Here is a 22834-nt window from a genome sequence, read left to right on the forward strand (position 1 = left end):
AATATCAAAACCGGGTAAGGATGCTACAAGAAATGAAAACTACAAATCAATCTCCCTAATGAACAAAGATGCCAAAATTCTCAACAAAATACTAGGAAATCAAATCAAACAACACATTAAAAGAATTATACACCATAACCAAGTGGGGTTTATACCAGGAATGCAAGGATGGTTCAAAACAAGAAAATCAAAATGTAATATATAACACATTAACAAATCAAAAGACAAAAATCACATGATCATCTCAACTGATGCTGAAAAAGCATTCAACAAAATTCAACAGCCTATAAAAACTGAGATGGTATAATCTAGGAATGCCTAGAGTGTATAATGATAGTGACTAAATGTGCGAATTTTAAAATGTTTCTGCATGAGGAAGAACAAAGGAATGTTAATAATGCAGGGTGTTGAAAATGGATGGTAATCAATATTTTAAAACTTTAACCTATGTGTGAGACAAGCAAAAAATATTTGGCACAAAATTTATAATCTGACTAGTGCATTTCCTAATATAACTTATGTGGACAGCTTAATCAAACACCATAGTACTTGGAACCTTGCGTAGGGCATCAGATTTTGTAGGTTTGTCTAGAGTGATGCCCAGATAAATCCCAGAGCAATTTGAATAGTGAATAGGGAAGTATTTGCAGAGTTTCCTAGGGGGAATGGTAAAAAGGGGGAAAACTCAACTTCCCCAAGTGGAGAATTCTTGATATTCTCAAAGGCAAGGGGGACAGCCAAAGCAACAGGTCAAGCCCTCAATCTTGGGGTTTGTTTATATGAAACTTAATCCCACAAAGGATAGGCTAAGCCTACTTAAAATTAGGCCTAAGAGTCACCCCCAAGAGAACCTCTTTTGTGGCTCAGATATGGCCTTTCTCTCTGTCAGCCAACACAACAAGCAAACTCACTACCTTCCCCCTCTTTATGTGGGGTAGGACTCTCAGGGGTGTAAACCTTCCTGGCAATGTGGGACAGAAATCCTAGAATGAACTGAGACTCAGCATCAAGGGATTGAGAAACCCTTCTCAACCAAAAGGGGGAAGAGAGAAATGAGACAAAATAAAGTGTCAGTGGCTAAGAGATCGCAAACAGAGTCGAGAGGTAATCCTGAGGTTATTCTTACACAATAAATAGATATCACCTTGTTAGTCAAGATGTATGGAGAGGCTGGAGAGAACTGCCTGAAAATGTGGAGCTGTGCTCCAGTGGCCATGTTTCTTAAAGATAATTGTATGATGATATTGATGATATGGCTGTCGCAGTGTGACTGCATGGCGTGAGAGCCTTGTATCTGATGCTCCTTTTGTCTATATTATGGACAGATGAGTAAAACATATGGATTAAAAATAAATAAATAAAAGGGGAACAAATGTTAAAATAAATTTAGTAGATTGAAATGTTAGTGATCAGTGAAAGGGAGGGGTAAGGGGTACGGCATGTATGAATTTTCTTCTATTTTCTTTTTATTTCTTTTTCTGAATTGATGCAAATGTTCTAAGAAATGATCATGATGATGAATAAACAACTATGTAATGATAGTGTGAGTTATTGATTATATATCAAGAATGGAATGATCATATGGTAAGAATGTTCGTGTTTGTATGTTGTTATATTTAAAAATATATAAATAAATAAATAAATAAAAAGCACATGAAGAGGTGCTCATTTCCTTTAGCTATAAGGGAAATGCAGATCAAGACTACAATGGGATACCACCTCACACCTCTACGAATGGCTGCTCTTAAACAAACAGGAAACTACAAATGTTGGAGAGGATGTGGAAGAACTGGGACACTTATGCACTGCTTATAGGAATGTATAATGGTACAGCTGCTATGGAAGACAATTTGGCGGTTCTTCAGGAAACTAAATATCAAGTTACCCTATGACCTGACAATATCACTACTCGGTATATACCAGAAGAGCTGAAAGCAGTGACACAAATAGACATTTGCACAGCAATGTTCACAGCAGCATTATTCACAATCACCAAAAGATGGAAACAATGCAAGTGCCCATCAACAGACGAGTGGATTAACAAGAAGTGGTGTGTGTGTATATATATATATATATACATATATATGGAGTATTGTGCAACAGTAAGATGAAATGACATGAGATGGAGTATTATGCAACAGTAAGATGAAATGACATCCTGAAACACATGACAAGATGGATGAGCCTTGAGGACATATACTAAGTGAAATAAGAACAAGAAACAAAAAGATAGATATGTATGACTCCACTTTTATGACCATGGTAAAGTTAAAACCAGAGGCTTAAAATGCAGAACATAGAGGATTCAGAGATACATAGAAGCTAGAGATCGGTGAACGGTTAGCTAATGAGGTTGAACACAAACGTAAAGGAATAGACAGAAGTGAAGGTGGTTCACTAGCAGGTCTATATGTAATAATACCACATTGAAGGTAAACATGATTGAAAAGGGTTGTATACACCTATGGGTTCCACTGATTAACTTAATATAAATAAGTTCTTGCATGAACTACTTCAAAGGTATGATTCTTGCAAAAACAGGGTTTAAGTTCAGGGTATATGGGGAAAACATATATTGCATGCTATGGGATATATTTAACAGGAAAACATCAACAGTACTGCAGCAAAACCAGGGGAAAATAATGGGGGGAGGAACAGGAGTTAAAGGGACTTTCAGATTTCCTATTTGGTGAGCATGTATTTATAGGTTATTTGTCTCTTGAAAACAATGAAATTATCTAAAATTGAGTGTTGATGGATTGTGGACTTTGAGCATTATATATGATAACCTAATGAATGCAGGTGGCTGAAGGATGCACTGACTGATAATTAGATCGGCATACGATAGTGTAAACATATGACCGAATATTGCGCTCCTACAAAAAGGAACAAAGTTCTGAGGCATGCAACATTGTGAATGAACACATGGGACATTTGGTGAGGCAAAATAAACCACAAACAAAAGAGCAAGTATTCTTTCTTCTCCTTTAGAAAATGCTTGTAAGAAAACAGAGGCCTAGACTGTAAGCTCTTATAGTAGACAGATTTAGTCCAGAGTAGTGATTATTATTTCTGGATTTTGAGAGGCTGTTTTGTATATCTATAACCTGATATTTAGAGATAAGAACGAAGTAGATCAGGTCAGGATTAAGATAATTCAGAACACAGGGATAAGAAAGACATTGTCTATATTTTAGAACCACACCTACTCTTTGAAACCAACAGAAGAAAGGTTTATTTTGTCCGGAACCTAAATTTTCTGTAGCACATAATCTAGCGCAACCTGTCTGGATAGCTCATTTGAACAAATGAAACACGGGAACCCAGATGAAGAATGAGGACATTTAATCCCATATAGCTTAATGGGATACATCCTAGAATACATCAAGCAGATAATCAAAAAGTGTTGGCAAAGTCCCTAGAGGGATGGAACAAAAAATATGGAACTATTAAACTTTACAATCAGGGAATCCCCTGATACTGTGTCAAACATTAGGGACATCCAAATCAATAGGCCAAGCCCTAGATCTTGAAGCTTACTCTTGTGAAGCTTATGTAGGTAGCGAGGAAGCTTAGCCTACCTATAGGCATGCCTAAGAGTTACTTCTGGAGGACCTCTTTTGTTGCTCAGATGTGGCCTCACTCTCTCTAAGCCCAACTCTGTACATAAAACTATTGCCCACACCACTACGTGGGACATGACACTCAGCGATGAAAGTCTCCCTGGCGGCATGGGAGATGACTCCTAGGGATGAGTCTGGCCCTGGCACTGTGGGATCAACAATTCCATCCTGACCAAGAGAGGGAAAAGAAGTGTAACTAATAAAGTATCAATGGCTGAGAGAGTTCAAGTAGAGTTGAGTGACTCTGCAGGTCACTCTTATGCAATCTTCAGTTAGACATTGCTACCTAACATAACTTGCCAAACCCCAATCAAAATCATTCCAGCCAATCCTAAAGAACAGGATTGGGCAATATATAAGATTCTACAAAGGTACTAGGTACACGGATAACTTTCCAGAAACCTACAACCTCCAGCTGGGTCCTGGACCAGATAAGTCCTGAAACTTAGAGATGTTCTCCAGAACATCTCCCTACCCCTTATTATTGATAGACCCTCCCAAAACGAAAAAGTTAGAATGGCCATAGCCCAAATACCCTTCAAGAGTGGGATAGAAAGATCAAAGGTAATGATGGAGTTATACAGAGAAGAGAAGGTTTAACAAACAATTATGATTGTTGAGTCACTAAACTGATATCTCTTTTAATCTCCAGTATCTTAGAGCTAGAAGTAAAAATCTAAAATTCTGGAATTGTAACCCATGTCAAACTCTGAAACATGTTCTACAACCAACTGTGGTGCTGTACTTTGAAATTTACTGCTTTTTTGTTATATGTTATTTTTCACAAAAAAAAAGAAGAAAAAAGTTGATTGTGATGATAAAAAATATTTATTCCTTTTAGCCTCCTATATTCTGGAGCAGTTAGAAGGAAAAATCTGAGAGGATCGTATGGTAGGCCATGACAAACTTGGATCTGTCCTGTAACTACCTGTTGAAGAATGCTTTGAAACTATTGCTTTTTTATTTCTTTGCTTTGTAAATATGTTATACTATACAATAAAAAAAGTTAAAAATAAAAAAAGATTCAACTTGCCAAAAGATCCAACTTACAATGGTTCCACACCTACCAGAGGTTTACACCCACAGGAATGAATCAGCTTTAAGAATGTGATCTTTTCTGGGGTACATAACTGCTTCAAACTATCACAAGAGTCCTGTGTGATTGTACATGTTGCTTGCCTATGCAGCCATCGCCGTAGGAAACAATATTTGGGATTGTACTTCCCACTGTTCAATATACAGACTTTGATACTCATGGCCCCTAAGTTGATCTGTGCCTGGTGTTCAACAGAGCAGAGTCTCTCTGGTCCACTTCTCTAGGCATAACTCTCTTGTGCACTACTGACAAGACCGAGGAGAGTATTCTGACTGTAGAGGGCAAGTAGGAGGGAAATGGTTCTGAGGCCTCATTCAGCCTGGAAGGCTTTCAATTAATTGTCCTGCTTTCAGTTCCATACAGGCATCTTAATATACCACACTCAATCAGAAATTAGAGCCTTTTTAATCTGTTAGCTCAATTTGTTTTCTAAAATATTTAGAAACTTATTAGGGTGGGCCACAGTGGCTCAGCAGGTAAGAGTGCTTGCCTGCCATGCCCGAGGACCCAGGTTCGATTCCTGCTGCCTGCCCATGTAGAAAAAATAAAAAATAAAAAATAAAATAAAATATTTAGAAACTTATTTTAAAACATTTCAATATTTCAAATACTTTTAGAGACATTAATATGTATATTTTAATAATCTTTAAAAATGAAAATCGAAAATATTGCCCATATTTATGTTGCCATGACACTTTTAATTGTTTTTGATGCTGTTTTGGTTGTCCTTGACAGTTCATTAAACATTAAAAATCTCTTGACAGTTAAAAAAAGAAAAGAATCAAGTATTTAGGAATGAACTTGACTAGGGACGTAAAGGACTTGTACACAGAAAATTACGTAACACTGCTAAAAGGAATCAAAGGAGATTTACATAGGTGGAAAGACATTCCCTGCTCATGGATAAAAAGGCTAAATATAGGTAAGATATCAATTCTCCCCAAAGTGATCTACAGATTCAACACAGTACCAATCAAAATTCCAACAACCTACTCTGAAGATGTGGAAAAGCTAAGTACCAAATTCATCTGGAAGGGAAAGAGACCCCAAATAGCTAAAAGCATTCTAAAAAAGAACAAAGTGAGAGGATTAACACTCCCTAACTTTAAAACCTATTATAAAGCCACATAGTCAAAACAGCATGGTACTGGCACAAAGATAGAAGCACTGACCAATGGAATTGAATCAAGAGTACAAGGCCCCCAAATCCTCTGAACTGCGACAAAATAGTCTTTTCAATAATCGGGCTTGGAAGAACCAGATATCAATAGTCAAAAGAATGAACGAGGTCCCCTATCTTACACCCTACACAAAAACTACCTCAAAGTGGATCAAATACCTAAATATAAGAAATGCAACATAAAGCTTCTAGAAGAAAATGTAGGGAAACATCTTCAAGATCTAGTAATAGGAGGTAGCTTCCTAAACTTTATACCCAAAGCACAAGCAGGAAAAGAAAAAATAGATAAATGGAAACTTCTCAAAATCAAATGCTTCTGCACCTCAAAAGACTGACAAAAAGGTAAAGAGGCAGCCAACTCAAAGGGAGAAAATATTTGGACACGTATCAGACAAAGGTTTGATTTCCTTATATATAAAGAAATGATATAACTCAACAACAAAAGAACAAATAACCCAGTTATAAAATGGGCTAAAGATATGAATAGGCATTTTTCTGAAGAGCAAATACAGATGGCTCAAAAGCACATGAAGAGATGCTCATTTTCATTGGCTATAAATAGGGAAATGCAGATCAAGGCTACAATGAGATACCACCTCACACCTCTAAGAATGGCTGCAATTAAACAAACAGGAATCAATAAATGTTGGAGAGGATGTGGAGAAACTGGACATTTATGCACCTCTGGTGGGAACGTATAATGGTGCAGCCACTACAGAAGACTGTTTGGCGGTTCCTCAGGAAACTAAATATCGAGTTGCCCTATGACTCAGCAATAGCACTACTTGGTATAAACCCAGAAGAGCTGAAAGCAATGACACAAACAGACATTTCCACACCGATGTTCATAGAAGCATTATTCACAATCACCAAAAGATGAAAACCAACCATATACCCACCAACAGACGAGTAGATCAAGAAAATGTGGAATATACATATGATGGAATATTATGTAGCAGTAAGACAAAATGAGGTCCTGAAGCATATGACAAGATAGATGAGCCTTGAGGACATAATGCTGAATGAAATTAACCAGACACAAAAGGATAGGTATTGTATGATTCCACTTTTATGACCAGCATAAAGGTATAATCAAAGGCTTATAATACAAAATATGGGGACTTAGAGATACATAGAAGCTAGAGATGGGTGACCCATTAGCTAATGAGGTTGAACTCCAATGTAAGGGAATAGGTAGGAGTGAAGGTGGTTCTCTAGTGAGTCTTTTAGTAATATTGAAGACAAACAAGATTGAAAGGGGTTGTACAGATCTACGTGTCCCACTGACTCACACTAGAAATACGAATTAGTTCTCACAAGAAGTACATCAAAGATACGATTCTTGTACAAAGAGTGTTTAACTCCAGGGTACAGGGGGAAAACTACTATTGCACACTATGATCTATGTTCAAAAAGGAAACCATCAGCACTACCACAGCCACAGCAGAGGTAAATAATGGGGTGAGGGACAACAGTTAAGAGGAGGTTTAGATCTCCTATTTGGAGAGGGATGCGTTTCTTGGTTTTGTTTCTCTTGAGAACAATGAAATTATCTAAAATTGAGAATGTTGATGGACTGTGGACTTTGGGACCTCTACATGATGCCCCGTGAGCACAGGTAGCTGAAGGATGCACTGACAGAGAAGTAGATTAGCAAACAATGGTGTATACTTATGAACGAAGGTTGTGCTGCTACAAAAAAGGAAGAATGTCATGAGGCATGCAACGATGTGAATGAACATGTGGAACATTTGGTGAGACAAAATAAGCCAGAAACAAAAGAACAACAATGGTATGGTCACCTTTAGAAAATGCTTATAAGAAAAAAAGGGCCTAGATTGTAGGCTCTTAGAGCAGACACATTAAGTCTGGAGTGGTGATTATTATTTCTGGATCTTGAGAGGCTGTTTTATATATATAACCTGACATTTAGAGATAAGAACAAAGCCGAACAGGTTGGGGTTAAAGTAATTCAGAACACAGGGGTAAGGAAGAGAGTATCTATATTTTAGAACCATACATACTCTTTGAGACCAATGGAAGGAAGGTTTATTTGGTCTGGAACTGAAATTTTCTGTAGTGCATAATCTAATTCAACCTATCTGTACACTCATTTGAACAACTGAAACACAGGGAATATGGAATAAGAAAGAGGTCCTTTAATCCTGTATAGATTCTTGCAGCCTGGATACATCCTAGAATATATTACGCAGATAATCGAAAAGTATTGGCAAAGTTCCCTGAGGGATGGGAGAAAGAATATGGAACTATTAAACCTTACCATCAGGGAATCCCCCGATACTGTGTCAAACTTTAAGGACACCCAAATCAATAGACCATGCTCTTGATCATGAGGCTTACTCTTGTGATGCTTATGCAGGTAGCAGAGAAGCTTAGACGACCTATAAGCATGCCTAAGAGTTACTTCTGGAAGACCTCTTTTGTTGCTCAGATGTGGCCCCACTCTCTCAAAGCCCAGCTCTGCAAGTGAAATCACTGCCCTCCCCACTACATGGGACAATGACATCCTGGGGTGAAAGCCTCCCTGGCAACATGGGAGATGACTCCCAGGGATGAATCCAGACCTGACAGTGTGGGATCAACAATTTCCTCCTGACTAAAAAGGGGAAAAGAATTAAAAAGAATGTAGGGCGGGCCATGATGGCTCAGCAGGCAGAGTTCTAGGCCGGAGACCCAAGTTTGATTTCCGGTGCCTGCCCACGCAAAAAAAAGGTGTTACATATCAGTGGTAGAGAGAGTTCAAGTAGAGTCAAGAGGCTACTCTGGAGACAGCTCTTACACAAGCTGTACTTAAGACCTTGCTACCTATCATAATGTGCCAACCCTCAACCAGGACCATTCCAGCCAATCCTAAAGAACAGCTAGGGCAATATATAAGATTTTACAAGGGTTCCATGCACTAGAGTAACATTCCAGAAACCTACAACCTCCAGATGGGTCCCTGGACCAGATAAGTCCTGAAACCTAGTCCAGCCTCTCCAGAACATCAGATAGGTCCATCTCCATACCCCATATTAGTGACAGACCCTTCCAATATGAAAAATTTAGAATTGCCACAGCCCTAACACCCCTAAAGAGGGGTATGGAAAGATCAAAGGTGATGGTGGAGTTATACAGAGAAGATAGGATTTAACAAATGAATATAAATGCTGATATCTCTTTTAGTCTCCAGTATTTTAGAACAGCTAGAAGTAAAAACCTGAAATTGTGAAATTGTAATCCATGCCAAACTCTGAAATATGCTCTACAACTAATTGCATTGCTGTGCTTTGAAACTTATAGCTTTTTTGCATAAATGTTATTTTTCATTAAAAAAAGAAAGTAAAAAAAAAAAGCTATGGATTTAACAGATGGGTATGACTGTGTTAATTCATTATGATATTTCTTTTAGTCTCCAGTTTCTTGGAGCAGCTAGGAGGATAAACCTAAAATTGTGGAACTGTAACTCATACCAAACTCTGAAATCTGTTCCATAATTAATTGTTATGGTATGCTTTGAAATTTATTGTTTTGTATATATGTTATTTTTCATAATTTAAAAAAAAAAGAAAGGGTGATGCAAATATTGCTAAATGGTACCATATCAAAACTGGCTGGCAAGTATGTAAGTTTTGTTATACAATTTTCTGCTCTTTTCTACATGTTTGAAATATGTTATAATTTAAATGAAAAGGAAATAAAGAAATAAAGCAAAGCCAAAGGACAAACAACACATTAGAAAAAGAAACATTCCAACCATGTATGATAGATGTTTGAATAAAATGGCCGAACAGAAAAATGGACAAAGTATAAAACTGGGTATTACACAGTAAAATACCTAATGAATATATGTAATAGCTTGAATGTGTTTGTTTTTGTGTCTATGTGTGTATGTACCTTCATTAAATAAATGCAAATCAAGAAAAAAATTAGCAAATTGAATCCCACACCACTTTAAAAGAATTATACATCATGACCAAGTGGGATGCATACCAAGAATGCAAAAATGGTTCAACATAAGAAAAGCAATCAACATAATACAGTACATTAACAAATTGAAAGGAAAAAAATCACATGATCATATCAACTGATGCTGAAAAACATTCAACAAAATCCAGCATCCCTTCCTGATAAAAACACTTCAAAACCAGAAATCAAAGGAAACTTCCTCAATATCACAAAGGGCATATAGAAAAACCCATAGCCAGCATCATATTGGATGGTGAGAAATTGAAAGCATTCCCCTTAACATCGGGAATGAGACAAGGATGCCCATATCACCATTATTATTCAACACTGTATTAGAAGTCCTAGCTCGAGTGATCAGAAGGGAGAAAGAAAAGGCATCCAAACAGAAAAGGAAGAAGTAAAATTTCATTATTTGTAGATTACATGATCCTATACTTAGTAAACCCTGAGAAATCTATGACAAAATTACTTGAGCTAGTAAATTCAGCAAAGTGGCAGGATACAAGATTAACGTACAAAAATCAGTAACATTTCTAAAAACAAGCAATGACCTATCTCAGGTAACAGTTAAGACAAAAAAATTCCATTCAAAATAGTGACCAGAATAATCAGGTATGTAGGATTAAGCCTAATTAGGGATGTCAAGGACTTATACACAGAAAATTGCAAACCATTCCTCAAACAAATAAAAAATGACCTGAATAGGTGGAAAGACATTTCATGCTCACGGACAAGAAGATTGATTGTCATCTGGATGTCAATTCTACCCAAACTGATCTACAGATTCAATGTAATACCAATCAAAATCCCAATCAAAAAACCAATCAAATTCTTTGAAAAGCTAGTTATCAAATTTATTTGGAAGGGAAAGAGACCCCAAATAGCTAAAGATATCCTAAAACACAAGAGCCAAGTGGAAGAACTATCACTTACTGACTATAAAACTTACTATAAAGCCACCATGGCAAAAAACTTTATTATTACTGGCACAAAGATAGAAGGATTGACCAATGGAATCGAATCAAGAGTACAGATAGATCACCAAATCTATAGACAATTAATCATCGATAAGACCCCCAAACCCATTGAACTGGGACAGAATAGTCTTTTGAATAATTGGGCACGGGAGAACCGGATATCAATAGCCCAAAGAATCAAAGAGGACCCCTATCTTACACCCTATACAAAAATTAATACAAAATGGATTAAAGACCAGTAATTAATGCAAAATGGATGTTAAGAGCCAGTACAAAAAAACTTCTAGAAGAAAATGCAGGGAAACATCTTCAAGGTCTAGTAATAGGAGGTAGATTCTTAAACTTTACACCTAAAGCACAAGCAGTAAAGAAAGATAAATGGGAATCCTTAAGATCAAGAGCTTCTGTGATTCAACACTTTATCAAAAAGGTGAAGAAGCAGCCAACTCACTGTGAGAAAATATTTGGAATCCACATATTGGATAAAGCTTTGATATCCTATGCACATAAAGAAATTATACAGCCAACAACAAAAGAACAACCCAATTATAAAATGGGCAGAGGGCATGAATAGGCACTTTACTGAAGGGCAAATACAGATGGCTAAAAAGCACATGAAGAGATGCTCATCTTTACTGGCTATAAGGGAGATGCAAATTAAGACAACAATGAGATATCACCTCACACCTGTAAGAATGGCTGCTATTAAACAAACAGAAAACTACAAATGTGGGAGAGGATATGGAGAAATTGGAACACTTATTCACTGTTCATGGGAACACATAATGGCCTCTGTGGAAGTCGATGTAGCGAGTCCTCAGAAAACTATATATTGGTTGCCCTATGACCTGTCAATACCAATACTCAGTATATATCCAGAAGAGCTAAAAGCAGTGACACGAACAGATATTTGCATACTGATGTTCACAGCAGCACTATTCACAATTGCCAGAAGATAGAAACAATGTAAGTGCCCATCAACAGATGAGTGGATAAACAAAATGTGGTATATGCATACGATGGAATATTATGCAGCAGTAAGATGAAATGAGGTTCCAAAGCACACGATAATGTGGATGAATCTTGAGGACATAATGCTGAGTGAAATAAGTCAGGTACCAAAGGACAGATACTGTAAGATTTCCCTATTATGACTCTGGTAAAGGTAATCTCAGAGGTTACACTGTAGAATATAGCAGACCTAGAGGTCTACAAATTCTAGAGACGGAGGAAAGGCTACCCAATGAGGTTGAACCTAAATGCACTGGAACAGATAGAAGTGATGGTAACTAGTTAGCACAGGTCTAAGTAACACTGCCATATTGAAGGTGAACATGATTGAAAGGAGATACATAGTGCCATGTATTCCTCTGATTAAATCTACAGCTATAAATAAGTTCATGCATGAACTATTTCAAAGGCTTGACGGTTGACAAAGAATCAACAGTAGAGGGGAATGGGAGAAAACTAAAAATGTATGCTGTTGGCCAATAATTAACAGGAAGACATCAAGACTACCACAGCAATAGCAGGGGCAACTAATTGGGGGGGGAAGGACAAGTGATAAGGAATAGTTTTGATAATTGGTGACAGTGTGTTTGTTGGTTCTTTGTCACTATGGACTAATGAAAATTGTCTAAAATTCAGAGTACACCTGATGTACAACCAAGTGAGGACATTATAAGACATGGTTAGTGTATTTTGAACATTATCCATAACGCCTAATAGATTGAGGGAACTAAAGTGTACAATGACTGAGAAGCAGAATGGCAAACTGTGATACATTTCTATGATGGAATATGGTGTGGCTACAAAAAGGAACAATGTCGAGAGGCACACAACAAACTAAAACTTGGGGAAAATCTGTTGTATAAAATAAGCCAGAAACAACAAAAAAAAACAGATATGCTAAGGTTTCTTTCAGAAAATACTTACAATGGGAGCCTAGATTGTAAACCCTTCTAGCAGCCACACTTCGTCTGAAGTTGTAAATGTATTTCTAGATTCTGAGACACTGAGCTGTATGTGCATCAGCTGGTATTTCCCTGGCCTTTGAATAACTCTGTGACACCTAAGACCCAGAAATGCAGTGCTACAGGCCTGAAAGTCAGCATAGCTATATGTAATAACAGTTAAAGTAACTAAAAAAGAGATGAGGCCTCAAAGTTTAAAATGATGTCAATCTAGCTGGGTCTCAGGTAAATCAGAATACAAAGTAAAAGATGATAGTGTAAGTACTCTAGACCTTCACCTACTATAAGACCAAAGGCAGAGAGGTTTATTATGTCTAGAACCTAAATTTTCTGTAACACATAATCCAAATCAACCCGTCAGCCTAGCTCTAGCTCGTTTAAACAACCCTAACTCCGAGAGTCCAGAATAGGAACGAAGCCTTATAATTCTGTATAGCTTAATGCAATACCCAGATACATCTCAAACTTTGGTCTATATAACACACATATATGTTATATTTCACAATTTAAAAAGTTAAAAAAAATACAGAAATGGTTATGCATTAAGATACAATGAAGAGGGGGCCAAGATGGCGGCTTAGCAATGTGTGCATTTTAGTTCGTCCTCCAGAACAACTACTAAATAACCAGAAACGGTACAGAACAGCTCCTGGGGCCACATCAGTGACCGGACACACAGCGTACCCCAGTCTGGACCAGCTGGACCGGCTGCAAGCCTCCCCAGAACTGTGAGTTGCTCAAGCCGTGGCGGCCGGCGCCCCTCCCCACAGGCTGCTTCCCAGAGGGGAAAGGAAAGGACCTTCACCAGCAGCAGGGGCTGAGTCCAACCAAATGCCAATTGTGGAATTAATTAACAAATTTTGACTACTAAAAATAGGTCCCCAGCTCAGGTGAACCTGGTCAAAGTGAAGGTCGCTCATTTTTGCCCCGGTGCCAAGGAGTCAGAGCTGATGGAAAAAGAAAAAAACAAAAGAAACAGAGGTTTTTGTGGCTGTGTTTCTACAAAGCCTTGACTGCCTTTGGATACAGTGTCAGGACTTCTTAGGCTGCAACTGCCCCAGGCATAGGCAGAAACAAGCTCGTTTGAGGGCTTGTCTGGAGCCTGTGCCTTCTCCAGGGGAGGGGTGAAGCCCAACACAGGTGGAATCCCTTCCTCAAGGAATTCAGATACCAGCATTTAGAAATTTGAAGCCATTAAAACCAGCCTACAACCTCTCCTGTCTCCACCATGCCCCAGCAGGGAGAGTCTAACAAAGTTAAAGGTACCACATCATCTTATGCTGGTAGGACCTGCAGGCAGACAAGCACCACATACTGGGCAGGATAAGAAAAAGAGTCCAGAGACTTCACAAGAAAGTCTTTCAACCTGCTGGGTCTCACCCTCAGGGAAAACCGACACAGGTGACTCTTTTTCCTCCTGATAGGAGGCCAGTTTGGTCTGGGAAAATCCGACTGGGATCTATAATATCTACGCAGACCCTCCGAAGGGGGGGGGGGGGGGAGCGGAAAGGCACCATACAAGCAGGACAAGAAACAAGAAAACAAGAACTGAAAAATTCTCCTCTGTTAAACAAAACCTAAACTTGAGGTCCAGAAAAAGCTGAACTGAATGTCAAAGAACAGATAGACAACAAATTCATCCAGCAAGAAAACCCTAGGTAAAAGAAGTGCAAGCAATCTCCAGAATAAACTAATTAAGGTAATTAAATGCCTAGATGCCAGCAAAAAATAACAACTCACACAGGAAAATTGAAGATATGGCCCAGTCAAAGGAACAAACCAACAATTCAAATGACATACAGGAGCTGAAAAAATTAATTCAGAATATATGAACAGACATGGAAAACCTCATAAAAAACCAAATCAATGAATTGAGGGAGGATATAAAGAAGTCAAGGAATGAACAAAAAGAAGAAATCGGAAGTCTGAAAAAACAAATCACAGATTTCACGGGAATGGAAGGCACAGTAGAAGAGATGAAAAATAGTGGAAATCTACAATGGTAGATTTTGAGAGGCAGAAGATAGGATTAGTGAACTGGAGGATGGAACATCTGAAATCCGACAAGAAAAAGAAAATATAGAGGAAAAATATGAGCAGGGACTCAGGGAATTGAATGACAACATGAAGCGCATGAATATACGTGTTGTGGGTGTCCCAGAAAGAGAAGAGAAGGGAAAAGGAGGAGAAAAACTAATGGAGGAAATTATCACTGAAAACTTCCCAACTCTTATGAAAGACTTAAAATTACAGATCCAAGAAGTGCAGTGAACCCCAAAGAGAATAGATCCAAATAGACATACTCCAAGACATTTACTAATCAGAATGTCAGAGGTCAAAGAGAAAGAGAGAATCTTGAAAGCAGCAAGAGAAAAGCAATCCATCACATACAAGGGAAACCCAGTAAGACTATGCATAGATTTCTCAGCAGAAACCATGGAGGCAAGAAGACAGTGGGATGATATAGTTAAATCACTAAAAGAGAAAAACTGCCAACCAAGAATTCTATATCCAGCAAAATTGTTCTTCAAAAATAAGGGAGAAATTAAAACATTTTCAGACCAAAAAATCACTGAATTTGTGACCAAGAGACCAGCTGTGCAAGAAATACTAAAGGGAGCACTAGAGACAGATACGAAAAGACAGGAGAGAGAAGTGTGGAGAAAAGTGTAGAAAGGAAGACTATGAGTAAAGTTCAAAAGAAGGAAAATTAGATATGACATATAAAATCCAAAAGGCAAAATAGTAGAAGAAAGTACTACCCGTACAGTAATAAGACAAAATATTAATGGATTAAACTCCCCAATCAAAAGACATAGACTGACAGAATGGATTAAAAAAACAGGACCCATCTATATGCTGTCTACAGGAAACACATCTTAGACCCAAAGATAAACATAGGTTGAAAGTGAAAGGTTGGGAAAAGATATTTCATGCAAATAACAATCAGAAAAGAACAGGAGTATCTATACTAATATCCAACAAATTAGACTTCAAATGTAAAACAGGTAAAAGAGGCAAAGAAGGATACTATGTATTAATAAAAGGAAAAATTCAGCAAGAAGACATAACAATCACAAATATTTATGCACAGAATCAGAATGCTCCAAAATATATGTGGCAAACACTGAAAAGAGAAATAGACACATCTACCATAATAGCTGGAGACTTCAATTCCACACTCTCATCAATGGACAGAACATCTAGACAGAGGATCAATAAAGAAACAGAGAATTTGAATAAAACAATAAATGAGCTAGAGTTAACAGACATTTATAGGACATTACACCCCACAACAACAGGATACACCTTTTTCTCAAGTGCTCATGGATCATTCTCAAGGATAGACCTTATGCTGGGTGGTCACAAAGCAAGTCTCAATAAATTTAAAAAGATTGAAATCACACAAAACACTTTCTCAGATCAAAAAGGAATGAAGTTGGAAATCAATAATAGGCAGAACGCCAGAAAATTCACAAATATGTAAAGGCTCAACAACACACTCTTAAACAACCAGTGCATCAAGGAAGAAGTTTCAAGAGAAATCAGTAAATATCTCGAGGGAAATGAAAATGAAAATACAACATATCAAAACTTATGGGATGCAGCAAAGGCAGTGCTAAGAGGGAGAATATATAACTTTAAAACAAGAACAGGATGTTCTAAGAAAAGAATACACAAAAAATACTAATCTGTTCTCAGAAATTATATTTAACAGAAATAGAAAAAAGGGGATTTATCCTCACATACCTTAAAAATTCTTAAAGAAAACAGAAACCAAAAAAAAAAATAAGTTAAATAAAACAGAAAATAAGGACTCCTAAGAAAAAAAGAAACACAAGAAAACAAAAGGAGAAAAAAAACTATTAGTACCATAGCTATTGCTACCAGGAACAATGAAAGGATATAAAAAAAGACACTTAAAAAATAAGAACATTTTATGAAATCAAATATTTTAGCAGAGATAAAAAATTAAACAGAAATATTAGAAGATAAAGGTGAAGAAATCTTCCAAAATAATATAAACAGATATACTGGGCAAAGAAAAGAAAATTAGAATACTTTTTCTGGCCTGATATTTTTGCATGCAGTGAGAACAACCGCTGAGCCCTCAATGTTGGGGTTTGTCATATGAAACTGATCACCACAAAGGATAGGCTAAGCCTACTTAAAATTAGGCCTAAGAGTCACCCCCAGAGAACCTCTTTTGTTGCTCAGATGTGGCCTCTCTCAGCCAATACATGGCAGGTAAACCCACTGACCTCCCCTTCTCTACATGGGACATGACTCCCAGGGGTGTAAGCCTCCCTGGCAACGTGGGACAGAAATCCTAGAATGAGCTGAGATTCAGCATCAAGGAATTCAGAAAATCTGCTTGACTGAAAGGGGGAAGACAAAAATGAGATAAAAAGTGTCAGTGGCTAGGAGATTTCAGTCGAGAGGTTTTCCTGGAGGTTATTCTTACGCATTATATAGATATCCCTTTTCCAGTTTAAGGTGTACTAGAGTAGCTAGAGGGAAGTACCTGAAACTGTTGAGCTGTGTTCTAGTAGCCATGTTTCTTTAAGATGATTGTATAATGATATACCTTTCACAGTGTGACTGTGTGATTGTGAAAATCTTGTTCTAATGCTTCCTTTATGCACGGTACGGACAGATGAGGAAAAATATGGATCAAAAATAAATAAATAGGGGGAACAAATTTTAAAATAAATTGGGTAGAGGGAAATTCTAGTGGTCAATGAGAGGGAGTGGTAACGGGTATGGTATGTATGAGGTTTTTTTTTATTATTTATTTTTCTGGAGTGATGGCAAATGTTCAAAGAAATGATCGTGGTGATGAATATACAACTATGTGATGATATTGTGAGCCACTGATTGCACACCAAGTACGGAATGTTCATACGTTAAGAATGCTAGTGTTTATATGCTGTTTGATTTTATCAATAAAAATCGGAAAAAAAAAAGAATACCTCTTCAGGAGATCAAACATAAAATAGGCATTCCAGAAAAAAAAGGGGGCAGAAGAAAACAGAGAAGTGCAAAGAAAGAAGAGAAAGAAGAAAATGGAAGAAATTATCAAAGAAATAATCAAGAAAATATTCCAGAACTTTTTTGAGCCAAGGATGGGTTGAATTAATTCATCTTATTTTACTCTTTCCTGAAATCCCACCAAAACTAGAGTAGAGATTAAAAAGCAAAAAACCACAATCAACAATTTTTAAAAACACCACCACAACAAACAAAGCAATCAAATTTTGGGATGTCAGCAAAAAAAATGGACAAATGACAGCTGGCAGAACATCAGAGCTGAATCCTAGGCCAACAGTGAGGAAAGCTGAGAAATAGCCAAATTGCACTGCAGAACCCTCAAACAGCTCAAGAACTAGGAGTTAAAGGGGAGGATTATAAGGAAGCGGACTAGGTAAAAGCTGCTTAAAAACAGTTGGATCCCCCAGTTTCCCTCCCCATGCTCAAAGAAAAGAGAGTTGTCTGAAGAAGGTAAAACATAGGGTCTCTGGAATGTGCCCTGCTCTGGCTCAATTGAGGGTACTGGTACCATAATAAAAAAAGATGGATTAAATGAATGCTAAGACCCGCAGTCCCCCTTCTCATCCAGCTTCCAGAACAACTTTAGTCCTGAGCAGCAGGCTAGAAAACATTTCTGTGGGGAACATGAGCAGCACTAAAAGAAAGACCTAAAACTAAAAAGAGTAACATGGTGGGGTCAAGGGAGGAATTTTCTCCACAAAAATCTGACCCACCCAAATCATCCTATAGTCACAATCAAATCTACACACTCAGAGCTTCCAAACCCCGTTTTAATCTTCCACTCTCAATCATCATCAGACAACAAAGATCATCAGACATGAGGAAAGCCTGGAAGAAAGATTAAAACCAGAAAGAAACAACTTAAAGAAAGTTTGAAGGAAAAAACAAAGAGCTAGAATGACATAAGAAAACAAAGAGAATAAAAAGAGCTGTTAGATCATTAGAACTTGACAAAAGAAAAATAAACCAAATGGCAGAGTTGGAAGATAAAGGAAATCTCCTAACAAAGCAAAATAATAAATTGGATAGAAAATAGAAGGCAATAAAATAAGACCAGTCCTTGAAATCCAACATCCAAATAACAGAAGACTCAGAAAGAGAAAACAAGAAAATATATGTGGAAAGAAATGTCAACAAAGTAAATCAAGAAATTTTCCCATGACTAATGTACACAGGTTTCTAGGTTGAAAGGACCAATAACATCATGCGAACTTTAAGGTCCCACTAATCAAAAAATCAACTGCAAGCTTGCCGGGGGGGCGGGGGGGAACCAATTATATACAAGAATCAGAATAGTTTTAGACATTTCAACACTGGAAGTGAAAAGACAAAGAAACAATGCCTTCAAAATTCCAAAGAAAAATTATTTCCAACCTAAAATTCTAAAATGAGCCAAACTTGTAATCAAGATTGAAGATGATAAAATAAAGGCAGTCTCAGATACACAAGTTAAAAAAAAGAAATGCATCTTTTCTCAAGAAGCTACTGGAAGAAGTATTCTACCAAAATGTGAGAATAAACCAAGAAACAAGGATATAGGAAGGCACAGACAAGAGAAGACAAAAGATTCAAAACAGAAGAGCTGTGAAGGAAGATTCTAGAATGCAGCTGTCAGCTAGCCTGAAAAAGCAAATAGCCCAGACCAGGAGCAGGATGAGAGGGTTTTATGTCTCCAAGAAAACAAAAATGAAACATATTACTTATTCTGACAGTATTAAGAACTGTATGGCTCTGGCAGTTTGGGGATAGATTAGTGATGGGTACAGAAAAAATTAAAGACAAAAACAAGGTAATGATTAACTTCAAAGAAAAAGCTTTACAAGAAAGGAAACAATCAGAGTATACTAGGTGACTGAGCTGTGACAATAATGAAAACCTTATATACTGACTTAGCCAAAAACTGCTATAATGACATCGGGAGGCTGCAGAAAGAGAGAGTGAGTGTGTTCATGGGTTAGGGCACTACAGAGGAAACTCAGAGAATCAAATTCTCATCTTCCTTTATAGTAAGACAACAGATGACTAAAACTGGAAAATCAATAAACAATACTAAATTACTTTGAATATGGAGGTTAAGTCCTATAAGAGTGAGCTAAAAGAGATGGGGGCTGCCTGTGAGGAGCAGCAGGAAAGGAATGGTAGAGATGGGTGGAGAAAAAGGAATGCTTTTTCCCCCTAATCATAAACATCTATAAATCACTAGTTTCCCTCTAGTATCTTTGTCCCCTTCGTCTATGGCAAAAGACGCTACATGTTAGTCTGCCCAGATAAAGCTTAATTTTTCAGCCTCCTTTGCAGCTAGGTTTTGGTAAGGCTTCTAAATTCTTTTCAATTTGATGTGAGCTCACATGATGTGTACAACTTCTGAGCCAAATTCTTAAAAGGAAAGGAGCATGCGTTTCTCTTCTCCTCTCCCCTTTCTACTTGCTGGAGCATAAATGCACGTACCCTGATTCCTATGAGAAAAGCCACCTATGACGGTTAATTTTATGTGTCAACTTGGCTAAGTTATGGTACCCAGTTCCTTGGCTAAACACTCATCTAGATGTTGCTTTGAAGGTATTTTGTAGATGTGGTTAACATCAACAATCAGCTGACTGTAGCTACAGGAGACTGCCCTGGATAACGTGGGTGGGCCTCACCCACTCAGCTGAAGGCCTTAAGGACAAGATCTGAGGTTTCCTGGAGAAGAAATTCTTCCTGAAGACTGTAACATCAACCCCTATCTGAGTTTCCAGCCTTTCCTGCAAATTCCAGACTGAAGACTGCATCATCAACTCTTATCTGTTTCCAGTGGGCCATCCTGCCTTATGGATTTCAGACTTGCTGGCCCCCATAATCACATAAGCCAATTCCATAAAATAAATCTAATACACACACACATATATACACATGCATACTTGAACACATGCATCCTATTGATTCTATTCCTCTGGAGACTACTGACTGATAGATCATCTCAATACAGGAAAACTGGGTTCAGGGACAGCAGAACAACAAGACAAAGGCATCAGGGTCCCTGGCACTGTGGAGCCATCCCCTTTAAACCAAACTTTTATCTTGTTTAAGCCCTGTTACTTTGGCCTCTGTTACAGGAGATGAATCTACATCCAAATAAACATATAAATCCTAAATCCACTAAACTGAGGTTTATTAATATCTCTGAAAGCTATGTTAGAAAAGAAACTTTTTGTTTCCTGGAGCCTCGGTTAAGTAAAGTACTGTCTTTATTGACATGTAGGATCAAGCTAGAAAGAACAAATACATTTTAATCAAGAACTCAATACCCAGATGCTTGGTTTCAGCTTTACCTACCTTTTGGACTTCAGAACGAGAGTCGCAGACATCCAAAAATTCTATGGGTGGAGAAGTTTTTTCAATGACTGTCCTCCGGTCACCAAGTGGCTCCTCACTAGGTTTCTCTTGAGGGTCTATAATCACTCTCCTGTCACAGAAGCTGCTCTTCTCTATCACAGTCTTTTCCTCCTCCACTTTGACCTCTGGGGTGGATGCTTTCTCCTTTTGAGCAGCAGACACCGTGACACTCCTGGCCAGTCTTTCTCCACGGCTAGGACGCTCTCCTATGCTTGGTTTTGCCCTAGTAGCAGCCTCTCCCTTCCTTTTTGGCATTGATTTTCCCAGGATACCCTGGATAGCCTTTAGGTAGATCATTGTAGAGCCTTGGTCTCGAAGTCTATCCCTCCTTCTTTTCTGGACCTTGTTTGGTTCCTCAGTTGTATCATTTTGACCCTCGGCTTCAGCTGCAAACTCAGAATTCGTGGAGTTACGGGAACTATCTTTGGAATCAACCTGGAAGAAACAGAGATTCTAAAAAGGTTGTCCCAAGGGTGATAACATACATGACGCACAATGCAAATGATAAATCAGTGGAAGATCTACTGATCAAAAGGAAAAGTCAAACTCCCTCTGGTGATTGTGGCTAAGACAATGATTTTCTCAGAGTGGTGGTCTCCATTCCAGCCTCCTGAGAACTGAACTGTAAAGGTACTAAACTTCTGCCATTTCTCACTCTTCACCTTCTAAGACTCAGATAATATTATCTGGATATTATCTCATACTGCAGTCGGAAGGAATGAGCTGGGAGATTAACAGTCTAGATATACTAGACCAGAAGGCAAGGGTTGCACATACTTCAGAACAAACACAGGCAACAGAGAAGCTTAAAATTTTAGTACTGGAAGGATCCTTTAATCCCACATCAAAGAAAGACCACAAGGAAACCTAAGGACCCAGTGAGGGGAAGGGTTGGTCTAAGGAGAGACAAACAACAGTAGACAAATTCCAACCTCCTGAGTCCTGAGTGCTGTTTCTACTGTACCCAAGTCCCCTAAGAGTTCTCTGTAAACTCCAATCCCAAATCCTCATCTTGGTGGCAGAAGGTGCCACAGGCCTCCCAAAGGCTGCACCAAGGTCAGACAAGACTCTGTCCACATTCTTTCCAACTCCACAACCTCTTCAAAGACAGAAGTGAAGTCTCCGCCCCTTCCTTCTTTTCACCTCCAACCCACTCACTTCAGAAGGCCTCAGGGAAGAAACTGGATTAGTTATTCACAATATTAAATTGCTGTGAAACTCAGATCCAGTCTGATCCCAGCCTGGTATAAGCACATTTCATTAAGCTCCCCTCCAGAGCCATTCCCAAAGCAGCGAATATCACATCTCCCCAGCTGTGACCTGGATTTACAATAATCCAGCCTATTCTACAGCCCCTAAAAATTTGCACTTCTAATTCCTTTATATTACATTTCTCTCTCAAGGGTGATGGAAAATATTAGATAATGGATGGTCTAGCTATACTAGACAAAATTGTAAAAGCAATTAATACCACTGAATTGTACACCTGAAAATGGCTAAAGTGGCAAATGTTATGGTATATATATATACATATGGTATATATATATATATATATATATATACACACACCATACATATATATATGTTAC

General features: G+C 38.0%; 1 protein-coding gene across 2 annotated transcripts in view; it reads right to left on the minus strand.

The window, feature by feature from the left end:
* TATDN2 (TatD DNase domain containing 2) overlaps positions 1-22834 on the minus strand; it is a 61313-nt gene that overhangs the window by 17557 nt on the left and 20922 nt on the right. For both annotated transcript variants that reach the window (XR_013157775.1, XM_077116566.1), the window contains exon 3: positions 21186-21680. Coding sequence is in view for 1 of the 2 variants with exons in the window: in XM_077116566.1 (XP_076972681.1) it covers positions 21186-21680 (495 nt within the window). In the remaining variant the exon portion in view is untranslated. The remainder of the gene's footprint in view (positions 1-21185; positions 21681-22834) is intronic.

This window comes from Tamandua tetradactyla, chromosome 9 (assembly GCF_023851605.1).
Source record: "Tamandua tetradactyla isolate mTamTet1 chromosome 9, mTamTet1.pri, whole genome shotgun sequence".
In the NCBI taxonomy this organism is placed as follows: Eukaryota; Metazoa; Chordata; class Mammalia; order Pilosa; family Myrmecophagidae; genus Tamandua; species Tamandua tetradactyla.